A 19,464-nucleotide genomic window follows, 5' to 3' on the forward strand; every position below is an offset into this window, starting at 1 on the left:
GGGGGCCTGCATTTCCTATGACGCCCGAGGACGCTGTGCCTCTTGGGAAATGAAGTCTTTTAGTTATTTTTGTATTTTTCCAAAGCGCTGACCGCTCACCTGAAGACAGGCCCTCTAATCTCGAAGAATTCGGGTGTCTGGAGACCAGGAACCTGTATGTGGAGCCGGAGTCTCAGGGCGGGACCCTTCGGAGGGCAGCGAGGCATCGGGGACCGCAGGGGACCGAATACTGCAAACTCTCGGCGTCCACAGCCCCCATCTACCTAGGGTGGGCCTGATTTGGAGCAGAGAGGCTGGGGGGCTCCTGGCGCCCCGGCTGCTGGCGGTGGGGACAGAGTGAGGGAAGAGCGTTGATGAGGGTGTCTAGGGTTCAAAGGTCAGAGATCAGGCCTGCGAGGAGGAGGAGTTGGGGAGGGGGCGCCGAAAGTCGAAGAGGTCAGCGACTGACGACTCAGGGAAGATGTTTATGGGTAAGGGGCTCGAGGGAGGAGAAATGTAACCGGCTTGGCAGCCGTCTTAGGGTACGGACTGTGGCCCCCAAGCTCGGTACACAGCAGCGAGAGGAGGAGGAGGAGGCTGATGTAGTCTCTCGAGAGCGGGAAGACCGGAGAGAGACGTGAAAAGGAATTCCCTGGGTATCTGTTCCTTGGGTTCGGCCCTCGCTGTTGGGCACTTAGCCGGGCTTTCCGCAGTCGTGACCCTCGATCTTGGCATCCTGAGGAGATAGATGGCTTCTCCCTCCAGACAGCCTCCGCTCGGGGGCTCAGGGCTGCTGCACGGGAGCCGTACTCGTTCTTATGGAAGCCTGGTACAGGCATCCTGCTCCCCAGTGAGGGAAAGACGCCTGGAGCATCAGCTGGAGCCGGGAGACACCCTGGCTGGACTAGCACTCAGATACGGGGTGACGGTGAGTCTTCCAAGGAGTGGGGTGTGATGACCATTAGGAGAGATCTAGTCCCCAGGAGAAAGTGGGTGGCCCGCTAAGCAGCCTCCCCTGACATTATACAAATTTACTGTGGTCTGCTTCTTTCTCTTTCTTACGTTGTTTTCACGTAGCATGTTTTCAGTGTAGCACTATCGAATTGGGACACATCTGCCCCACTCTCCCAGTGGGAGGAGCAGCTCCTGTGGGTTGGGTTGGATGAGGGGGAGGGCTTACAGCCATTAACCTATTTGGACCTTGTGTCCCTATCAGTGTGAGACTTAAGACTGATAACCAGTTTGATCAAGGTCAAATAACTTGAGTATCAGAGTGCGGCTTCAGATAGGCCTGTCTGACTCCAAAGCCCCTGCTGTTGGCCACACAGAAAAAAACTGAGAGAGACTAAACATTTACAGCAAGTCAGGAAGAGTTGAGTTAGTAGAGTTCCTAAAGTGTCTGTTTCTAGTTCTTATTCTGCTCTAGGACTGGGCTGTCTCTCCAAAGGCACAAAACAAGTACCCTCTACGTCCACCAAGTCTTTCTGGCCACACCTAGGAGAAGTTTGATAGGCATAAAAATTAAAGTCGTAGCCTTCCCCTCTAAACCCTCTTTTACCACAAACAAACAGATGTTGACTCTAGACAAATTTCCATGCTTGCTGTACTTAAAGCATTACAGAAACCCTTCCTGGAGCTAAAGCGTAAGTGTCGATTGGTGTGCTCATGTGATTGAGGTTGTCCTGAGAAATGGAGAGGAAACAGTGGCTATGTGAAGGATATCCATCCACAAGGGGTAGGAAATCAGGAACTATTCATTTCTGTGTGGAAGCAGAGTGGGGTAGCTGATGGCTTTTTGAGGCGAGGGTGAGGGTGGATTTTCTGGTCAGCACGTCACTGTGTAGCCTAAGCTGGTCTGGAACTTCCAGTGTTCTTGTATTGTGAGAGCTGAGTTGAGGAGTGTGATCACAGCACCATCACTGTGGGCCTCCAAGACTTAGGAACTATTCTCTGTGTTCCCTTCTACAAAGCTGTTCTTTCTTTTCTTTTAAAGATTTATTTATTTATTATGTATACAGTGTTCTTCCTGCATACCAGAAGAGGGCAGATGGTTGTGAGCCACCCTGTGGTTGCTGGGAATTGAACTCAGGACCTCTGGAAGAACAGCCAGTGCTCTTAACCACTGAGCCATCTCTCCAGCCCCTACAAAGCTGTTTAACCCAGATGTTTATCTCCTTGTCTTCCAGCAGTCCACAAGCTCTTTAAGAGCAGAAATAGTTTCCTTTCAACTTTCTGTCTCTAAATTCCGGCATAGTTTGAATTACATGGAAGTTTAAAAGATGTCTGAAAGCTGCCTGGCATGGTGGCGCACGCCTTTAATCCCAGCACTCGGGAGGCAGAGGCAGGTGGATCTCTGTGAGTTTGAGGCCAGCCTGGTCTACAGAGTGCCGTTTCTGGACATACAGAAACTGTCTCAAAGGGAAAAAACAAAAATGTCTGAAAGCCAAGCTTGGTGACATCAGGATGCCTGGGCAGAGCGGTTCAGAGTTTCAGACCAGGTTCAATACAACAAGACTGAGGAGGCTGGTGAGTGGAAGGGTAGTTCAGTGGTAGAATGCAGAAGGGAGACAAGGCTAGACACTTCCTGTCCATTTGGATTTTATTGCTTAGCTAATGAGGAGCCATAGGAAGTTGCTAAGCCAGCTAGAGGGTTAATCAGATTTATTTTTCTAGATTTCAAGAGAAAGATATGTGGGCATCAAGGAGGAAGAGCAGTTAAACGGAATGATTAACCCAGATGAGAAATAGTGAGTGTGGTGTTAGTGGGCAAGAATGTGAGGTCACATGTGAGATTTTCATTTATTTATTAATTAATTGTTGGAGATGTGCTGGGGAGCCAACCTCGGGCTTTGTACACTCTGGGCAAGCACTGTACCATGGAGCTGCAACTATAACCCACCCAGATTTATTTATTTTATTATTAACCGGGGTTTCACAATGGAGCTTGCTTGGCTTCACACTCAGAAATCTACCTGACTCTTCTTTCCAAGTGCTGAGATTAAAGATGTGCACTGTCACTGGGTGGTGTGGTGGTGGTGGTGGTGGTGGTGGTGATGGTGGTAGTAGTAGTAGTAGTAGTGGTGCACACCTTTGATCCCAGCACTCAGTAGGCAGAGGCAGGGGGATCTCTGAGTTCAAGGCCAGCCTGGTCTATACAGCAAGTTCTAGGATAGCTAGGGCTACACAGAGAAACCCTGTCCCAAACAACCGGGAGGTGGGGGTGTGTACACTACTATACCTAGCTCAGCCTTATTGTTTTATTTTAAAATTATTTTTTATGTCTTGCTTGCATATCTGTGTGCCATGGGGGTGCCTAATGCCCATGGAAGTCAGGAACCAAGAATAGAATTACAGATGGTTGTGAACCATTATGTGGGTGCTGGGAATTGAACCCTCTTCTGCAAGAGCACCAGGTGCTCTTAACCATCTCTCCAGGCCCTCAGCTTTCATTATTAAGACTTTAAATACTACTAACTAACCTGTTTTGTTTTGTTTGAGACCAAGTCTCAGGGAGCCCAAGCTAGCCTCAAACTCATGTAACCAAAAATGACCTTGAACTCAAGGTCTTCCTGCCTCTCCAGAGAGCTGGGATTATATGCTTATGCTTAGTAGCTTTTAAATAAATGAAAGTGTTGTAGGTTGTTTTTCTTTTTGTTTTTTTGCCTCAATAATTTTTTTAAATGTGAAGGTGTCCTAAAACTAGAAAATATGAAAAATTGTAAAACTATAAAACGAGATTAACATCATCCCTGTATAGTTTAGCTAGTTTGTTATGAAGTCAAATAAAATTGTACAATTACTTACAAAGTTTGAGTTGGTGGCCTAGGAAGGCGCTCAGCTGGTAACCAGCTGCCTCTGGGCTCCACTCAAGTGCACGTGTCCCACCACACACACCAGGAAGAAAAGTCTGAGATACTAAGCCAGGCTTGTTGTCAAAAAAGCCTGCCCTACATAGTAAAAAAGGAAGACAAAAAGCTTTCGATGCTATATAAGATTGGTAGATTTTACTGTCGGTCATTAATTTGGGGTGATTTTTCTTTTAAAGATGGAACAGATTAAGCGTACAAACCGCCTTTATACTAACGACTCCATCTTCCTGAAGAAAACTCTCTACATCCCCATCCTGACAGAGCCCAGAGACCTATTTAATGGTTTGGATTCTGAGGAGGAAAATGACCGAGAGGAAGAGGGACGACCTAGTAAGGATGATGTTGGCTCACATTCAGTGAGGAGGAAGAGGAATCAAGAGTCAGGTTCAGGCCGGGCCAAGGGCGAAACCCTGCCGTCTCACCAGGAGACCTCCACACCCATCCATGACCTTTCTGCCTCGGATTTCCTTAAGAAGCTCGACTCACAGATCAGCCTGTCCAAGAAGGCGGCTGCCCAGAAGCTGAGGAAGGGGGGAAGTGGGTGAGTCTGCAGCTGTTCCCCCTGGGTCCTTGCATGGACCCTTTTCTCCCAGCGAATCACAAACTAATAAGTAACCAACGTGCCCGAAAAGCCAGACCATAGCCTTCCCCCCAAATGGCTCCCAAGACCGTGAGCAGAGCTGGAATGGGGTGAGGCGGTGGGAAAATAGGTTCTGTGGGTTCTGTGTTCTCACAGTTGTCTCTAATGTAAGAACTACGCAGCAGTGTTAAGGCAAGTAGTTTTCCAGAAGATATTGAGACTCCATCCACCTCAGGAAACAAAGGGAGGCAGCCGCCCTCCACCTTTTCTTTTGTCCTTTCTCAGGCGCTTGCCTCAGTCTATTGCTCTTTCTTCCTTCCCTCACCTGCAGGGTGCCTGAGGAGGGTGTGGGCCTCCACCTCAGCTCCCCCAGGATGCAGCAGCAAGCGGTCCTTGGTCCTGTGCCACTGACCCGGACCTCTCGGACCCAGACATTGCGGGACCAGGAAGATGAAATCTTCAAACTCTGATGTCTCCAGAACTGACGAGAGAACATGATGTTGAAGGGACAGCTGGGTGGGAGAGGAGTCTGAGGTGAGGCTCAAAAGCAGAGCTTCCCAGCCTGCCTCACTCCTCTCCGGCCATCTTGCCCAGGCTCTTTGTCAAGATTCCCTCAGCTGGGGACACTTTTGGCAAGAGTAGGGGACGGGGACATAACTTTTCCCAGTTCTTGGGCTGAATCTAGAGTTCTCCTTGAGATTCAAAGCTCTTTTGTGTCCTGGCTGCCCCTTTCACCATTCCCTGGGTTAGGGCAGGGAGGCAGAGGACTCCCACCCCCATCTCTAAGGATGTTCCCTAATTTATTTGGTGCTATATTGAAGTAATATTTATTTGCTATATCTAACTCCTTCCTCCTCTTAACTGAAACAGTGTGATTTCTGTATCACTGAAGAGAGGGAAGCCCAGAGCAGTGACGTGGGGGTGGCTGGCTGCTCACCTTCCCCAGCTCCCTTGGGGAGCATGTTACTGAGGCCGAGAGAGCCAGGGAAAGTCACCACGGAGAGTCGTGGGCAGCGCTGAGTCCTTTCCCCGCTCACGGTGAAGGAAGGGAGCTGGGTCATACCTGCGCAGTTCCTCGTGACTCCATCCAGCTCCCGGCTCTGAGGAGGGCGGTGGGGTAGGGTACTGACTGAGCTAGGGCGGTGGGGTAGGGTACTGACTGAGCTCTCCAGTCCACCACTTCCCTCTTCTTCCCGTTCCTCTGCTTGGCGGTGGGGCTAAGGGGTGGAAGAGGATGCCTCGGGGTTCAGAGGAGGCAGGTACGGAGCACAGCCCCGGCCCGCCCCTGCCTTGTCCTCCCTTCGTGTTTCCCTGCGACCTCCAGCCCTGATCTGCAGTACAGTTTGTCTTCTGTTCCTTACGCTGAGGAAGCAGGCATGGCAGCCCAGCGGTCCTGGAGTCTGCCTGGCTCCCGCTCAGGAATAGATGAGTGTTGTTTCCCGACCTCTCCTCTATGTCAGACCTGAGTACGGAGCTGGCGAGATTAAACAGAGCCCTGTACATGTTTGAGTGGTTTTATTTCCCGTGTCTCCCCTCCCCCGGCCCCTCTAGGAACTCTGGAGCACGGCCTCCGGGATGTGTCCAGCTCTAGATCTCGGGGGCTTCCGACGGCCAGCTTCCTGCCCCTGGCCCCCAGTGCCCCTTCCTTGGGTTTGTGGAGGAGGAGGAGGAGGATCCCGTTCCGGGCAGTCCTCCCGGGAGCAGCAGACCCGAGTTTCACTTCATCTTCCTCAATCAGCTGTTTCCTTTGCTGACCCTGGATGGGAGAGGCGCCTCGCTCAGCTCCGCAGGCTCCTTCTCCGCAGGCTCACTTCTCCGCCAGCTGTTTGGGGGTGGGGGTGACCTCGTGTCAGCGTCCCTCGCGGGAGAGAACGAAGCCAGGGGATCGAGAAGCACTTGCGCAGGGTTAGAAAGCCCGGTCCGTCACTTTGCCGAAGTCCGGTGTGCCGGCCGGGCCGGGGCCCTCAGAGCTTGCCCTCGTCCAGCAGCCTGCGGAGCCCGTCGCAGATCTTGCCGAGGTGCTGAGCGAAGTCGGGCCCGTAGAGGGCAGCCAGCAGGTCCGGGTCGGCGTAGTGGTCGAACACGTGCCGGATGCGGTCGTGGGACTTGGGGGTGAGGTGGCGCTCCACCAGCTCCAAGAGAATGTCCCGGCACTCGGTGAGCAGGCCCGCCAGCACGGCGGCCTCGAAGGTGAAGTCCACCTCGCCGAAGCTGAGGGCCGTCATGGCGCCCTGCCGCAGCTTCTGGCGGAAGCGCGTGGCCAGAGCCAGCTCCCCGGGACTGAAGCAGCCGCTGCGGTGCAGCACGGCCACCTTGACGGCCACCTTGATCAAGTCTTTGATGACCCGCTGTGCCGTGGGCCGGCTGTGCGTGTAGTCTTTGGACACACGGTACAGCTCGTCCAGCACCTCGCTGCTGGTCTCGTCGATGAAGAGGTGAGCCACGGACCGGCCGGCCATCTTACTCAGCAGCTTCTTCTCGGCCTGCAGTGCCAGGCTCTTGGAGCTGAAGGACTCCATGGCACTGGGGTGGGTGTGTGGTCAGTGACCAGAAGAGGCCACAGCTTCCTGGGAGACAGAGAGAGAAATGGCTTTTCCCTCCCGTTTTCATGTTTTCATCGCCGGGCCGCTTTGTCCTCCCTCAGCCCTGGGCCCCTCCATCCTGTAAGCCCCGCTTCTGCTTTTTCCTTCACTGCTGTAAACTAAGACATGTGCGTCTCCAAAACAGCACAGAGGAGCAGGGAGCGCCCTGGCTGGAGGAGTGGGTATAACTGGAGTCTCAGAGCAGGAAACTGCTGCCACCGATGGAGAGCCTAGTGCCCATTGGGCAGGGAATGGGAACGCATGCCAGTTTTGGACACTAACTGTATGTCCTGCGTCCATAGAAACATAGGCATTACCCTCGCGTTTCCAGGCTTGAGATCAAAAGCCCATGTCAGCTGGGGTACCACAGAGCCTGAAGAGAAGTGGGACATATATGGGTCTCCAGATTCCTAATGAGAAGAACACTTGGTGCCGGGCGGTGGTGGCTTTAGTCCCAGCACCTGGGAGGCAGAGGCAGGTGGATCTCTGAGTTCAAGGCCAGCAAGAGTTGTTAAAACAGTGACACCCTGACTCAAAAAACCAAAGAAAAAGCACTTGGCATTTCCAGAGACTTACTGTGTGCAAGGGCTTGATATGAACTGCCTCAGTTTTCCAACTCCGTAAGGGCAATAGTCCTGTTTTACAATGAGAAATCTCCAGGCTAAGAGAACTTTTCATTTTTTGAGATGGGATTTCTCCGTGCAGTCCTGGCTGTCCTGGAACTCACGCTGTACAGCAGGCCTGCCTCTGCCTCCCTAGTGCTGGGATTACAGGCGTGTACCACCACCGCCCAGCAAGGCGAAGAGAACTTCAGCTTCTTGTCCTAGTAAATGGTGAAAACAGGTTTCCAGGAGCCGGAGAGGTGGCTTGACTCACACTCACAGACGACTCACCGTCGCCTATAACCCCAGCCCCCAGGGGACCCGGCACCTCTGGCCTCCACGGCCACACACGCACATGTACATAATTTAAAACAATCAAAAGAAATTACAGAACAATGTTAGGCTGCCAGTTAAATCATCCCTCCCCAAACCCCTTCTAACCAGGAGTGGTGCCGATGAGGTCGCGGCCCGCTGGGGAAGGCTGGGCAGCCGCAGTGGGGTCTGAGCCGAGGGCCTCCTGGCGGCGTAGCCTGGGCTAAGTCCAGGGCCCTCTCACCATGGTCCTCCCCAGTGCTTCTGCTTGTTTGCGTCTTACTTCCCCCTCCCCTGCTCTGCAGGATGTGGCTGTGACCGCAATGGGGAGCTGCCTCACCCTCTCCCCCAAATGAAAACGGGAGTCTGAAGAGGCACAGGGGGAGAGCCGGGGGGCTTTCTCCCCCAGCTGGATCGCTCCACTAGGAACCTGCAGCCCTGATTTGTTCCTGGCCTGCCCCGGGCTTGGCCGGGCTGACCTCCCCAGTGGGTCTGATTGCTCCCGATGAGCCGTCCTACCTTCCTGGCTCCCCATGGCCTCTGTTGCCATCTCCAGTTAGGTCCTCAGCCCCCTCAAGGTCCCTCTGTCAGTTGCCTTCTGTCTCTAGCCTCTGCGTCATCCCCGTGAACCTCTAGCCTGGCTAAGCTTTCACTTTGCAGCCCTGAACTTCCATGTCCGAAGATACCTCTGACACACCCCGTTGCCTACCTCCATCCCTCAGCTACACTCAGCCGTCACCCCAAGCCAGGCCTCTCTTTCAGATATGCCTTGCCCCAGCCACTGAAATGGTTGGTTCTTGTGAGGCCCCAAGATTTCTACAAGTGAAAGTTTCACAGTGCAGAAAGGTAAGGGTAAATGGGTAGGAATACCTGTCACTGTCACCCCAAAACCTGACCTTCTGTCACAGCCAGTCTCTCACCTGCTGGGTGCTGGGCGCTGGGTGCCGGGTGTCAGTCTTGCCTTGGATGTTCCTGAGAGCTAACAGAATGGAGAAGCTCCTAAGTGAGAGGCCCTTTGGTCTAGCCCCACCCCAAGCCCCGCCCACCTACTCTAACCTCCGGTTCATCACCACTGTCACCAAGAAGGCCTGTGTCCCAAGAGCCACCTAGAAATAAGACAAAGGTCAAAAGGAATGGGATTCCGTAGGAAGCTCCAGCTTGAGGCGGGAAGGACCGACTGCGCACCCTCCACCCGAATGGCCGCTTCTTTCTTGCTGCCTAATATTCTCGCGGTCCTGAGAACAATGCAGAGTCCAGGTTTTAAGGTGGGAATCGGTGAAGAGAGCACCGAAGACCGTCGAGGGCTGCAGTAGGACAGCGTCCTCACCGGCATCTTCAGGCCTGGGCAGGTAAGACTGGCCCGGACTGCCCTGGCCTTCAGGACCGGCAGGAGGCAGGTGCCAATGTTAAGGCGGCTGAGCCATATGTGACCAGCAGGTGTCAGCATCGAACTGAAACACTAGAGGACCAAGTCCAGAGCGTAGGAGTTGTTAGACGGCCTGAAAAAAGAGCCCTTTCCAGCCAGGCAGAAGTATTTGCTATTAAGGTTCTAGCAGTGGCGGTGGTGGCGCACGCCTTTAATCCCAGCACTCGGGAGGCAGAGGCAGGCGGATCTCTGTGAGTTCGAGGCCAGCCTGGTCTACAGAGGGACTTCTAGGACAGCCAAAGTTACACAAAGAAACTCTGTCTTATTCAAAAAAAAAAAAAAAAAATTCTAGCAGTGGATGCACATGTCTTTAATCCCAGCAGCACTCAGGAGGCAAAGGCAGGGGGATCTCTGAGTTCCAGGTTAGCCTGGTCTACTGTAGAAACATCTGCCTGCTGAGTGCTGGGATTAAAGACATGCGCCATCACTGCCCAACCAGCCACCAGCCCAGGTGCTCACAGTGAGCTGGGCCCTCCCATATCAACCATCAACCAAAAATTGCACCACATCTGGGTGTGGTGGCACACACTTTAGGGCCCAGCACTAGGGAGTCAAAGGAAGACAGATCTCTGTGAGTTCAAGGCCAGCCTGGTCTACATAGTAAGGTCTAGGCCAGCCTGGTCTACATAGTAAGGTCTAGGCCAGCCAGGGCTACATAATGATAGTGAGAATCTATCTCAATTTTTTTTTTTTTTTTTTTTTTTTTTTTTTTTTTTTTTTTTTTAAAGATAGGGTTTCTCTGTGTAGCCCTAGCTGCCCTGGAACTCACTCTGTAGACCAGCCTGGGCTCAAACTCAGAGATCTGCCTGCCTCTGCGCCCGAGTACTGGGACTAAAGGTGTGCACCACCACCCCTGGCCAAAACTTTTTATTCTTTTTTTAAAAAATAATTTATTTAATTTTATTTTATGTGCATTGGTATGAATGTATCGGATCTCCTGGAACTGAAGTTACAGACAGTTGTGAGCTGCCATGTGGGTGCTGGGAATTGAACCTAGGTCCTCTGGAAGAGCAGCTAGTGCTCTTAACCACTGAGCCATCTCTCCAGCCCAACTTTTTATTCTTAATTAACTAAAAGTTACAGAAATGGAGACTTAGCCTATAAGATGTTTGCCATTCATGTGAACACCTGAGTTTGATCCATAGCACTTAGCTAAAAACACCAGGCAAGGCAGAGCACACCAGTAAGACCAGTGCAGGAGGCAAGACAGGGGTGGGAGAGTGAGGGGTGGGGGCAGTGAGTGGTGTCTCCCACATGCTGGGCAGCCAGTCCACAAAGTTGACAAGCTTCAGATTCAGTGAGAAAGCTGTCTCCAAAACATAAGGTGGAGGTGACAGAGGAAGACATCCAACATTAACCTCTAACACACACACACACACACACACACACACACACACACACACACGAATTTGGAGGAAAGGCTGAGGAGATGACGGCACAGTGATTGAAGAACCTGCTGTTCTTCCAGAGGACTCAAGTTTGGTTACAACTGCCTGTAACTCCAGAGGATCCGACACCCTCCTCCTGCCTCCAGGGGCACCCACAAGCATGTGCACCGATAAACAGACACAGAAATAATAAATCTTAGACTGGGTGTGGTCACCCATGCTTTTAATCCCAGCCCTAGGGAAGCAGAGGCAGGCAGATCTCTGAATTTCAGGCCAGCCTGGGCTACACAGTGAGACCCCATCTCAAAGAACAACGGGGAACTGGAAGGATGCCTCAGCACTCAAGAGCACTTGTTGCTCTTGCAGAGGAGCCAGGCTTGAATCTAGGCCCCCATGTGGTGGCTCACAGCCACCTGTAACTCCAGTTCCAGAGGGGCCTGCGCCCTCTTCTGACCTCTTCAGACACTGCACACACAGACACGCATGCAGACAAAACAACCATACACATGAAATTAAAAAAATAAATTATATAATATTATATATACCATAACAATATCTTACACATGTAAATATATATTATATATTCACACACACAAATGAATTCATGAGCATGAAGTGAGAAGCGAGAAAGTAGACAGCATTTGTAGACTGTGCTTTGGTAGATGTTAGTAAAGACCTTAGTTAAGCCTCAGAATTCCTTTTCAAGGGTAAGACAAACCCTTGTTTGTTGTTTAGACCAGTTTGTTGCTTATCATAAATGTAGATTAGGATGGCCTTGAACTCCTAATTGTATTGACTCTGCCTTCTAATTCATCACTATACCCCTGTGTGTTTTTGTTTTTGTTTGTTTTCTGATATGTAACCATGACTAGCCTGGAATGCAATATGTAGACCAGGCTGGTCTTGAACCTACAATGGATCCTCCCATCTCTGCCTGTGTAGTGCCCGGATTATAGGCATTGGCCACCATACCTGGCTTTGTGTATGTATGTGTGGGCGAGTGTGTGTGTGCACACACGAGTGTGCGTGTGTGCATGCATGTGTGTGTGCGCGTGTGTATGCACATATGTACACGTGGAGGCCAGAGGACAATGCCAGTTGTCTTCTTCAGTTACTCTTTGCCTTTTTTTTTTTTTTAAAGATTTATTTATTTATTATGTATACAGCATGTATGACTGCAGGCCCCGAAGAGGGCACCAGATCTCATTCCAGATGGTTGTGAGCCACCATGTGGTTGCTGGGAATTGAACTCAGGACCTCTGGAAGAGCAGTCAGTGCTCTTAACCTCTGAGCCATCTCTCCAGCCCCTCTTTGCCTTTTTTATTTCAGCAGATTGAGTGTGGATTTACCACGAGAAAATGAAGGGAGCTACTGAGAGGAGCCCCCCGCCCAGTTGTTTGTTTGTTTGTTGTCTAAATTTTAATTATAATTTGGGTGTATGCGCCTGGGTGTGTGCATTTGGCACTCACAAGAGGAGTTGGATTCCCCGTAACAGCCCATGGAAGTCAAAAGAAACGTAAGATCCCTGGAGCAGGAGTTATGAGTCACCGTCTCACGGGTGCTGGGAACCAAGCCAGGGCCTCCGGAAGAGCAGTTAGTGTTCTGAGGAGCTGAGCATCTCTCCAGGTCCAGTTTATTTATTTTACTTATTTATTTATTTTGGTTTTTTGAGACAGGGTTTCTTTGGGTAGCCCTGGCTGGTCTTGAACTCACAGAGATCCACCTGCCTCTGCCTCCATAGTGCTGGGATTAAAGTCATGTGCTACCACCACTGCCTGGCTTAGAGGAAGGTTTTTTTTTTGTTTTTTTTTTAAGATTTATTTATTATTTTTTACAGTGTTCTGCCTGTATGTGTCCCTGCAGGCCAGAAGAGGGCGCCAGATCTCATTACAGGTGGTTATGAGCCACCATGTGGTTGCTGGGAATTGAACTCATGTCCTCTGGAAGAACAGTCAGTGCTCTTAACCGCTGAGCCATCTCTCCAGCCCCTAGAGGAAGGTTTTTTGTTTTTTGTTTTTTTTTAAATATGCATTGGTATTTTGCCTGCATGTATGTGTGTGTGAGGGTGTCAGATCTTGGATTCTCAGACAGTTGTACCTGCCACGTGGTTGCTGGAATTTGAACCTGGGTGCTCTGGAAGAGTAGTCAGTATTCTTTTTGTTTTGTTTTTTGAGACAGGGTTTCTCTGTGTAGTTTTGGTGCCTGTCCTGGATCTCACTCTGTAGACCAGGCTGGCCCCGAACTCACAGAGATCTGCCTGGCTCTGCCTCCGGAGTGCTGGGATTAAAGGTGTGCGCCACAGCTGCTCAGTCGACCCGTAGTCAGTATTCTTAACGGATGAGCCATCTCTCCAGCCCAGAGGAAGTGTTCTTAATGTTTGAGCCATCTCCAGCTCCTCCCTCCACCTTAGTTTTGGAAAGGAGGTGTCTCTCTGAACATAGAGCTTACTGAGTATCCAGACTGGCTGGTCAACAAATTCCAGAACCTTCCTGTCTCTGCCTCTCCATCACTGACATTAAGGTTGCAGCCAGCATCCCTGGCTTTCGTGTGGGGATCCACACTCAGGTCTTTGTGGTTCAGTGGCAAGCGCTTCACTGACTGTCCATCTCCTTCAGCTTTGGAGGCAGCTCTCAAAAGCCGTAACCAGTCAGGCTTCAAATCCACTCTCCTGCCCAGTGCTTCAAAATTGTCCCAGTTGTTGGCATTACATGTATATATTGTTATTTTCATGAGGAATGTACAATCTTAGGTAGAAAATAAGAATAAGTTGAATACATTGGACTGGGGGGGGGCACAGGCCTGGAATCCCCGCTCTCAGAAATGGGAGGCGAGAGGATGGCAAGTTCAAGGCCTGCCTGAAGTGCATCATGAATTAAATGCTGTGGGGGCAATTTAGTGATTCTTCAAGTAAAAAACAAAGCCTAGGATATAACTCAGTATATAACTCAGTAGCTGCTGCCTGGTGATTTCCAAGCCTTAGGAATATTCACTCCCAGTATTGACGGAGGGAAAAAAAAAGGAGAATGAAAATACAGTAAAAAGTTATTTTTTTATATTTTATTTTATTTTTTTAAAAGATTTATTTATTTATTATCTATACACAGTGTTCTGCTTGCTTGCATGTACCTGAACACCAGAAGAGGGCACCAGACCTCATTACAGATGGTTGTGAGCCACCATGTGGTTGCTGGGAATTGAACTCATGACCTCTGGAAGAACAGCCAGTGCTCTTAACCTCTGAGCCACCTCTCCAGCCCTATATTTTATTTTTAATGATGTGTCTGTGTGTATCTATGTATAGCTCTGTACACATAAGTGTAGTGCTGTGTGGAGGTCAGAAGAAGATATCATATCCCCTGGAGATGGTGTTACAGGGAGTTGTGAGCTGTCTGACTTGAGTGCCGGGACCCAAACTCAGGTCCTCTGCAAAAGCAACAAGTGTTCCTAACCACTGAGCCATCTTTCCTGCCCCCCCCAGGATAAAGTTCTTAACTTATGATTCAGCTGCCAACTCTCTTCACCTCTGTGGCCTCAACTTATCTGTTCTTTTTAAAATTAATAATAATAATAATAATAATTGCAATTATTATTATTATTTGGTTGTCTGAGACAGGGTTTCTCTGTGTAGCTTTGCGCCTTTCCTGGAACTCACTCGGTAGCCCATGTTGGCCTCGAACTCACAGAGATCCGCCAGCCTCTGCCTCCCAAGTGCTGGGATTAAAGGCGTGCGCCACCACCGCCCGGCTCTGCTTTTGTTTTTGATTCCTGGAGACTGGCCTCTCTTTACGGCCCAGCTTGGCCGTGAACTTTGGCCGTGAACTTTGGCCGTGAACTCAGTCCCTCGGCCTGGCCACCTGTGGTGCCGTAGTCCCCTCTGAGGACTGAAACCTTCCATCCTGCACGAAGCACCTTGAGCAGCACTCAAAGCAGCTTCAGGAAGTCCCTGAAACGGACCAGGTTCTCTAGGCCCTACCAGAGAAGCCATAAAAGGGTTCCTCTCCGACAAAAGGAAGCTGAGCTGCAAAGCAGACTCAGAAGAGCCCGCCTCTGAGCTGCCCGGACGAGGTTCAGATCACCTGAGGACCTGGAAAGGACTCTCCAACCTGCTGAGCGGCCCCCAGGCTGTGCAGTGTGCTCCAGGTTCCCAGCTTTGGGAGCTGTCAGCCATGCTGGGGTGGGCTTTGGTGATGCAGCTGTCTTTGGGTCATTTCTGCTCCTGTAAGTGACCCCTCACCCATATTCCTGTAAATAACTCCAATAAAACTCATGGTTCACCAAGTTGAACGTTGGTGGACTTCCTATCTGAGGTGAGTAGACGATTGAATTGAGTCTCCCCAGGAAAGTTTGATCACACACCACCACATACAGTTTGTCCTTTCTCTCTTTAGAAATTGTCAGCTGTCATGCTGGGCGGTGGTGGCGCACACCTTTAATCCCAGCACTCAGGAGGCAGAGGTAGATCTCTGTGAGTTCGAGGCCAGCCTGGGCTACCAAGTGAGTTCTAGGAAAGGCTGTCTACACAGAGAAACCCTGTCTTGAAAAAAAAAAAAAAAAAAAAAAGAAAAAAAAAAAAAAAAAAAAAAAAAAAGAAAGAAACAAAGAAAGAAAAATTGTCAGCTGTATTTTTTTTAATATTTATTTATTATGTAGACAGTGTTTTGTTTGCATGTATGTCTGCAGGCCAGAAGAAGGCACCAGATCTCACTATAGATGGTTGTGAGCCACCATGTGGTTGCTGGGAATTGAACTCAGGACCTCTGGAGGAGCAGCCATCTCTTAGCCATCTCTTAGCCATCTCTCCAGCCCCCAGTTCATCCTTTCGACCTGCCCTAGCCATGTTGGTATACTGGGGCGGGGGTCTTCCTGCTGCCTCCTCTTCTGTGCTAAGTCTTCACACTTACTCTTCTGCCTAGAACTCTCTTTCCAACTTCCAGCTTGTACTCCTTCCCTGCTCCATACATTCCTACTCGTCCTTTGGGTGTCTGCTCAAAAATCTACTGTTGTTTCTGAGACAAGCTCTGGGTAGCCCTGGGTACCTGAACCCTGCACTCTGTGTAGACCCTCATGCCTCTGCCTTCTGAGTGGGTTCTGGGCTTACAGGTATGTACCACAGCAGGCCACATTTCTTTTCTTTTCTTTTTTTTTTTTTTAAGATTTTTATTATTTATTTATGTATATGAGTGCTTTATCTGCATGTACAACTTTATGCCAGAAGAGGGCATCAGATCCCACTAGAGATGATCGTGATCCACCATGTGGTTGCTGGGAATTGAACTCAGGACCTCTGGAAGAACAGGCAGTGCTCTTAACCACTGAGCCATCATCTCTCCAGCCCCCAATTCTTATCCTTGTGTGGCTATCCTTTGATCTCTAAGCTGCTTTAGACTGTTATATAGCTGTCCAGCAGCACAGAGCGCCCCATTGGAGTGTGTGTGCCAGTCAGTGCGGAGGCCAGAGGCTGACGTGAGTGTCTTCCTTCCTCGCTCTCTGCCTTGTTTTTGGGACTGGATCTTCTACTGAAGCTGGGGGCCATCTTCTTGGCTAGAATTGTTAGCCAGCGAGCTCCTAGGATTCTCCTGACACTCCCCACCCCTGCCTCAGCACACAGACCACCATGACAGGTGGCTTTTGGTAGGTTTGAGGGATCCAAATTCAAACACGTCTCCCGTCTGTGCAGCGAGCTCTTTATCTACGGAGCCGCCTCCCCGGCCCCGTGCCTCCCTGATTGTAATGTGTGACTTCATTAACTACTGGACTGTGAATCCGTGCGGACATCTATGCTTTATGCTACTCATAAATACCTCCCGAAAGAGTAAGCTCAGATGGCAGGAATTAGGAGATAAGGGTCTGTTGGTAAACTTGCTTGGTAAGCTGCTGGACAGGTAAACTGGGTTTAATCCCTGGAACCCATATTTTTAAAAAAAAAATGGCCAGCTGGTGTGCACTTCAATCCCACGGCACTGGGGTGGCAGAGACAGGAGATCTCTGTGGCTCACTGGCCAGACAGCCTTGCTCACTTGGCTAGCTCCAGGACACTGAGAGACCCTGTCTTAGAAAATGAGAGTGATCTAGGCATGGTGGCGGTGGTGGCGGTGGCGGCGGCAGCGGCGGCGGCGCGGCGAGCGCACACCCTTGATCCCAGCACTAGGCAGCAGAGGCAAGTGGATCTTTGAGTTTGAGTCTAGTCTGGTCTATGTCTCAAGTTCAACATCGTAAGACCCTATGTCAAAAAATGGGGGGGGGGGGGGCGTGCTGACACTTGAAGATGACACCCCAGGTTGACCTTTGACCTCTATATATGCATGCATGCACTTGTACACAGATGAACACACACACACACACACACACACACACACAGAATCAAGATGATAAGGAAGAAATGGTAGCAAGATGACAGTTATATCATGTGATAATGTTCTTATGGGAAAGGTCTGATTTTTGTTTTTGTTTTTGCTTTTCAAGACAAGATTTCTCTGTGTAATAGCCCCTGGCTGTCATGGAACTCACTCTGTAGACCAGGATGGCCTTGAACTCACAGAGATCCTCCTGCCTCTGCCTCCAGAGTGCTGGGATTAAAGGCATGAACCACCATGCCTGGCTTTTTTTTTTTTTTTTTTTAGACAATGTCTCACTGTGTAGATTAGCTCTGAACTTACAGTGATCTCTGTCTCTGCCTCCTGAGTGCTGAGGTTTTTGGTGTGATCCACCACCACTCTGCCCCAGACCGCCCCCCCCCTTTTTTTTAACCTTGCTGGAAATTTACCCAGGGCCTGTGTGTGCTAGGCAAATGTTCTTCTGTATCTGAGCTCCTTTTTAATGTATACTCAGTCCTAGTAATAGTTGACCTAGCACATAATTAGCAGTAAACTTAAAAAGTAATGAGGAGCTTTCAGAAACAGAACAGACTGGAGAGACAGGTCAGCGGTCCTCCCATGGGGTTCGGTTCCCAGCACTGCAGCCCACAATCCTCTGTAACTCCAGTCCCAGGGGAGCCGGCTACACCCTCTTCTGGCCTCTGAGGGCACCAGGAATGTACATGGTACACAGATATGCATGCACTCAAAACACCTCAATTCATAGAATAAACAAATAAATGAAACTAATTAGAAACAAACAAAAAACTAAAAACAATAAGGGTTAACATGAAAAGACTAGGAGAATTAAAATGGAAACAATTGAAAACTAACATTTTTAGAGGGGCGGCGGCGGTGGCGAATCCCAGCACTCCGGAGGCAGCAGAGGCAGGTGGATCTCTGTGAGTTCAAGGCCAGCCTGGTCTACAGAGTGAATTCCAGGACCATAGAGAAACCGTCTTGAAAAAGAAAAGGAGAGAAAACCAATGTTTTTGGCTGTGTACAAGAGGAGCAAATGGTATTAATTAGAGATATTCTAGGCTTTGGGGTCCTTCCTGTGTTCCTGGGTGATTTTATGGTACCTTGAGTAAATTAAACAAGCATGGTGATGCATGCCTCTACAGCCAGCGCTTTGGAGCGGAGAGAGGAAGATTAACTGTCCTAGCTACACAGTGTGTTTCAGGCAGCCTGGACTACACCACCCCCTGTTTCAAAGAAGAACAACAACAAAAGTCTAAGTATGTGGTTCCATTTTCTATAACCCCTAACATCTCGATATTCACGGTGACTCATGCCTGTAACGCCAGCACTCAGGAGACTGAGGCAGGAGAATTACTGGAGGGATCTACCTGGGCTATGGCGTGAAACCCTCTCAAAAACTAAATTAGTTCACACACATACATGCATACAAAGAAGTTTTAAAAGGTTAAATGATAGCATGGTGTGGCTAATCCTAGCCCTCCAGAGACAGAGACAGGTTGGTTTCTGTGAGTTTAAGGCCAGCCTGGTCTACTTGGAGAGTTCAAGGCCAGCTGGGGCTTCATAGTGAGATCCTGTCTCAAAAACAAAACAAAATTAAACGATATCTTTAAGTTTTTGTTTTCATTTATTTATTTGTTTGTTTTTCAAGACTGGGTTTCACCATGTAGCACTGGCTGTCCTGGAATCTCACTCTGTAGACCAGGCTGGCCTAGAACTCGCAGAGATCCGCCTGCCTCTGCCTCCGAGTGCTGGGATTCAAGGCGTGCGCCACCGCCTGTGTTATTGTTATTAAACACCACCGCCTGTGTTATTGTTATTAAACACCACTGGCGTGTTATTAAAATGTTAAAGAGTTTATTGAATTCGCTGCAGGAAGACAGCAGGGGAACAGTAGGTAGAGTCCATCCTTTGACTTTGGTTGGTTTGAATGTAGCTCAGGCTGGCTTTGAACTCATGGCTCGAGACTGAACTCAGGCCTTCCCAGATGCTGAGCATGACAGCCGTCCCTGGCGTGTCCCTAGTCCAGCTGAGGCTCAGTGTGGTGAGGATCGGTCTCTCTCATCAGTCAGGCGGGAACTCAGCCTGACAAAGCTGCAGCCAGTGAGCGGCGGCTTGTAATCCACCCCGCCCCGCCTCGTTCCTTTTCGTCTTTCATGCGTTTATTCATTCCTCTTCTTATTGCTTGCCAGACATCATAGCTAAATGCTAGGGGTAGGAAGACAAAGGACACCGTTCCCTCGGGGTGTGGTGGCTCACAGATGTGAGCTCTCTGGGGGCCGAGGGAGGTTGCTGTGACCAGAAGATCAGCGTGGCTACACAGTGACAAATAGTGACGTAATGAGTTCCAGGCCAGCAGGATGACAGAGTGACTCCCTGGTGGTCGTTGTTGTT

At 50.0% G+C, this 19,464-nt stretch overlaps 2 protein-coding genes across 3 annotated transcripts; one reads left to right on the plus strand and one right to left on the minus strand.

Annotated features, from left to right (window-relative positions):
• Positions 1 to 42: 42 nt before the first annotated feature.
• Lysmd1 (LysM domain containing 1) lies at positions 43 to 5,930 on the plus strand. Its single transcript, XM_028857417.2, has 3 exons — positions 43 to 907; positions 4,025 to 4,389; positions 4,760 to 5,930. Exons 1-3 carry the CDS (start codon positions 728 to 730, stop codon positions 4,896 to 4,898), a joined length of 684 nt encoding a protein of 227 aa, XP_028713250.1. The 5' UTR covers positions 43 to 727; the 3' UTR covers positions 4,899 to 5,930.
• Positions 5,929 to 8,939, minus strand: Tnfaip8l2 (TNF alpha induced protein 8 like 2). Of its 2 annotated transcripts, none has more exons than XM_028857427.2 (2): positions 8,845 to 8,939; positions 5,929 to 6,995 (listed from the first exon to the last, which is right to left on the minus strand). In XM_028857427.2, the coding sequence occupies exon 2, from the start codon at positions 6,945 to 6,947 to the stop codon at positions 6,393 to 6,395; it is 555 nt and encodes a 184-aa protein (XP_028713260.1). In that variant the 5' UTR covers positions 6,948 to 6,995; positions 8,845 to 8,939; the 3' UTR covers positions 5,929 to 6,392. The 2 variants fall into 2 exon arrangements, with proteins under 2 accessions (XP_028713260.1, XP_037062773.1); XM_037206878.1 differs by lacking the exon at positions 8,845 to 8,939 and adding an exon at positions 8,054 to 8,833.
• Positions 8,940 to 19,464: the final 10,525 nt, after the last annotated feature.

The sequence above is a fragment of the Peromyscus leucopus genome, chromosome 6 (assembly GCF_004664715.2).
Source record: "Peromyscus leucopus breed LL Stock chromosome 6, UCI_PerLeu_2.1, whole genome shotgun sequence".
NCBI classification, from domain to species: Eukaryota; Metazoa; Chordata; class Mammalia; order Rodentia; family Cricetidae; genus Peromyscus; species Peromyscus leucopus.

Excerpts from the sequence above, each read along its gene's own strand:
- Lysmd1 (XM_028857417.2), top strand. The coding sequence starts at position 728 with ATGGCTTCTCCCTCCAGACAGCCTCCGCTCGGGGGCTCAGGGCTGCTG. Across the intron at positions 908-4,024 it reads CACTCAGATACGGGGTGACG|ATGGAACAGATTAAGCGTAC; the intron begins GTGAGTCTTCCA and ends TTTCTTTTAAAG. Across the intron at positions 4,390-4,759 it reads CTGAGGAAGGGGGGAAGTGG|GGTGCCTGAGGAGGGTGTGG; the intron begins GTGAGTCTGCAG and ends CCTCACCTGCAG.
- Tnfaip8l2 (XM_028857427.2), bottom strand. The coding sequence starts at position 6,947 with ATGGAGTCCTTCAGCTCCAAGAGCCTGGCACTGCAGGCCGAGAAGAAG.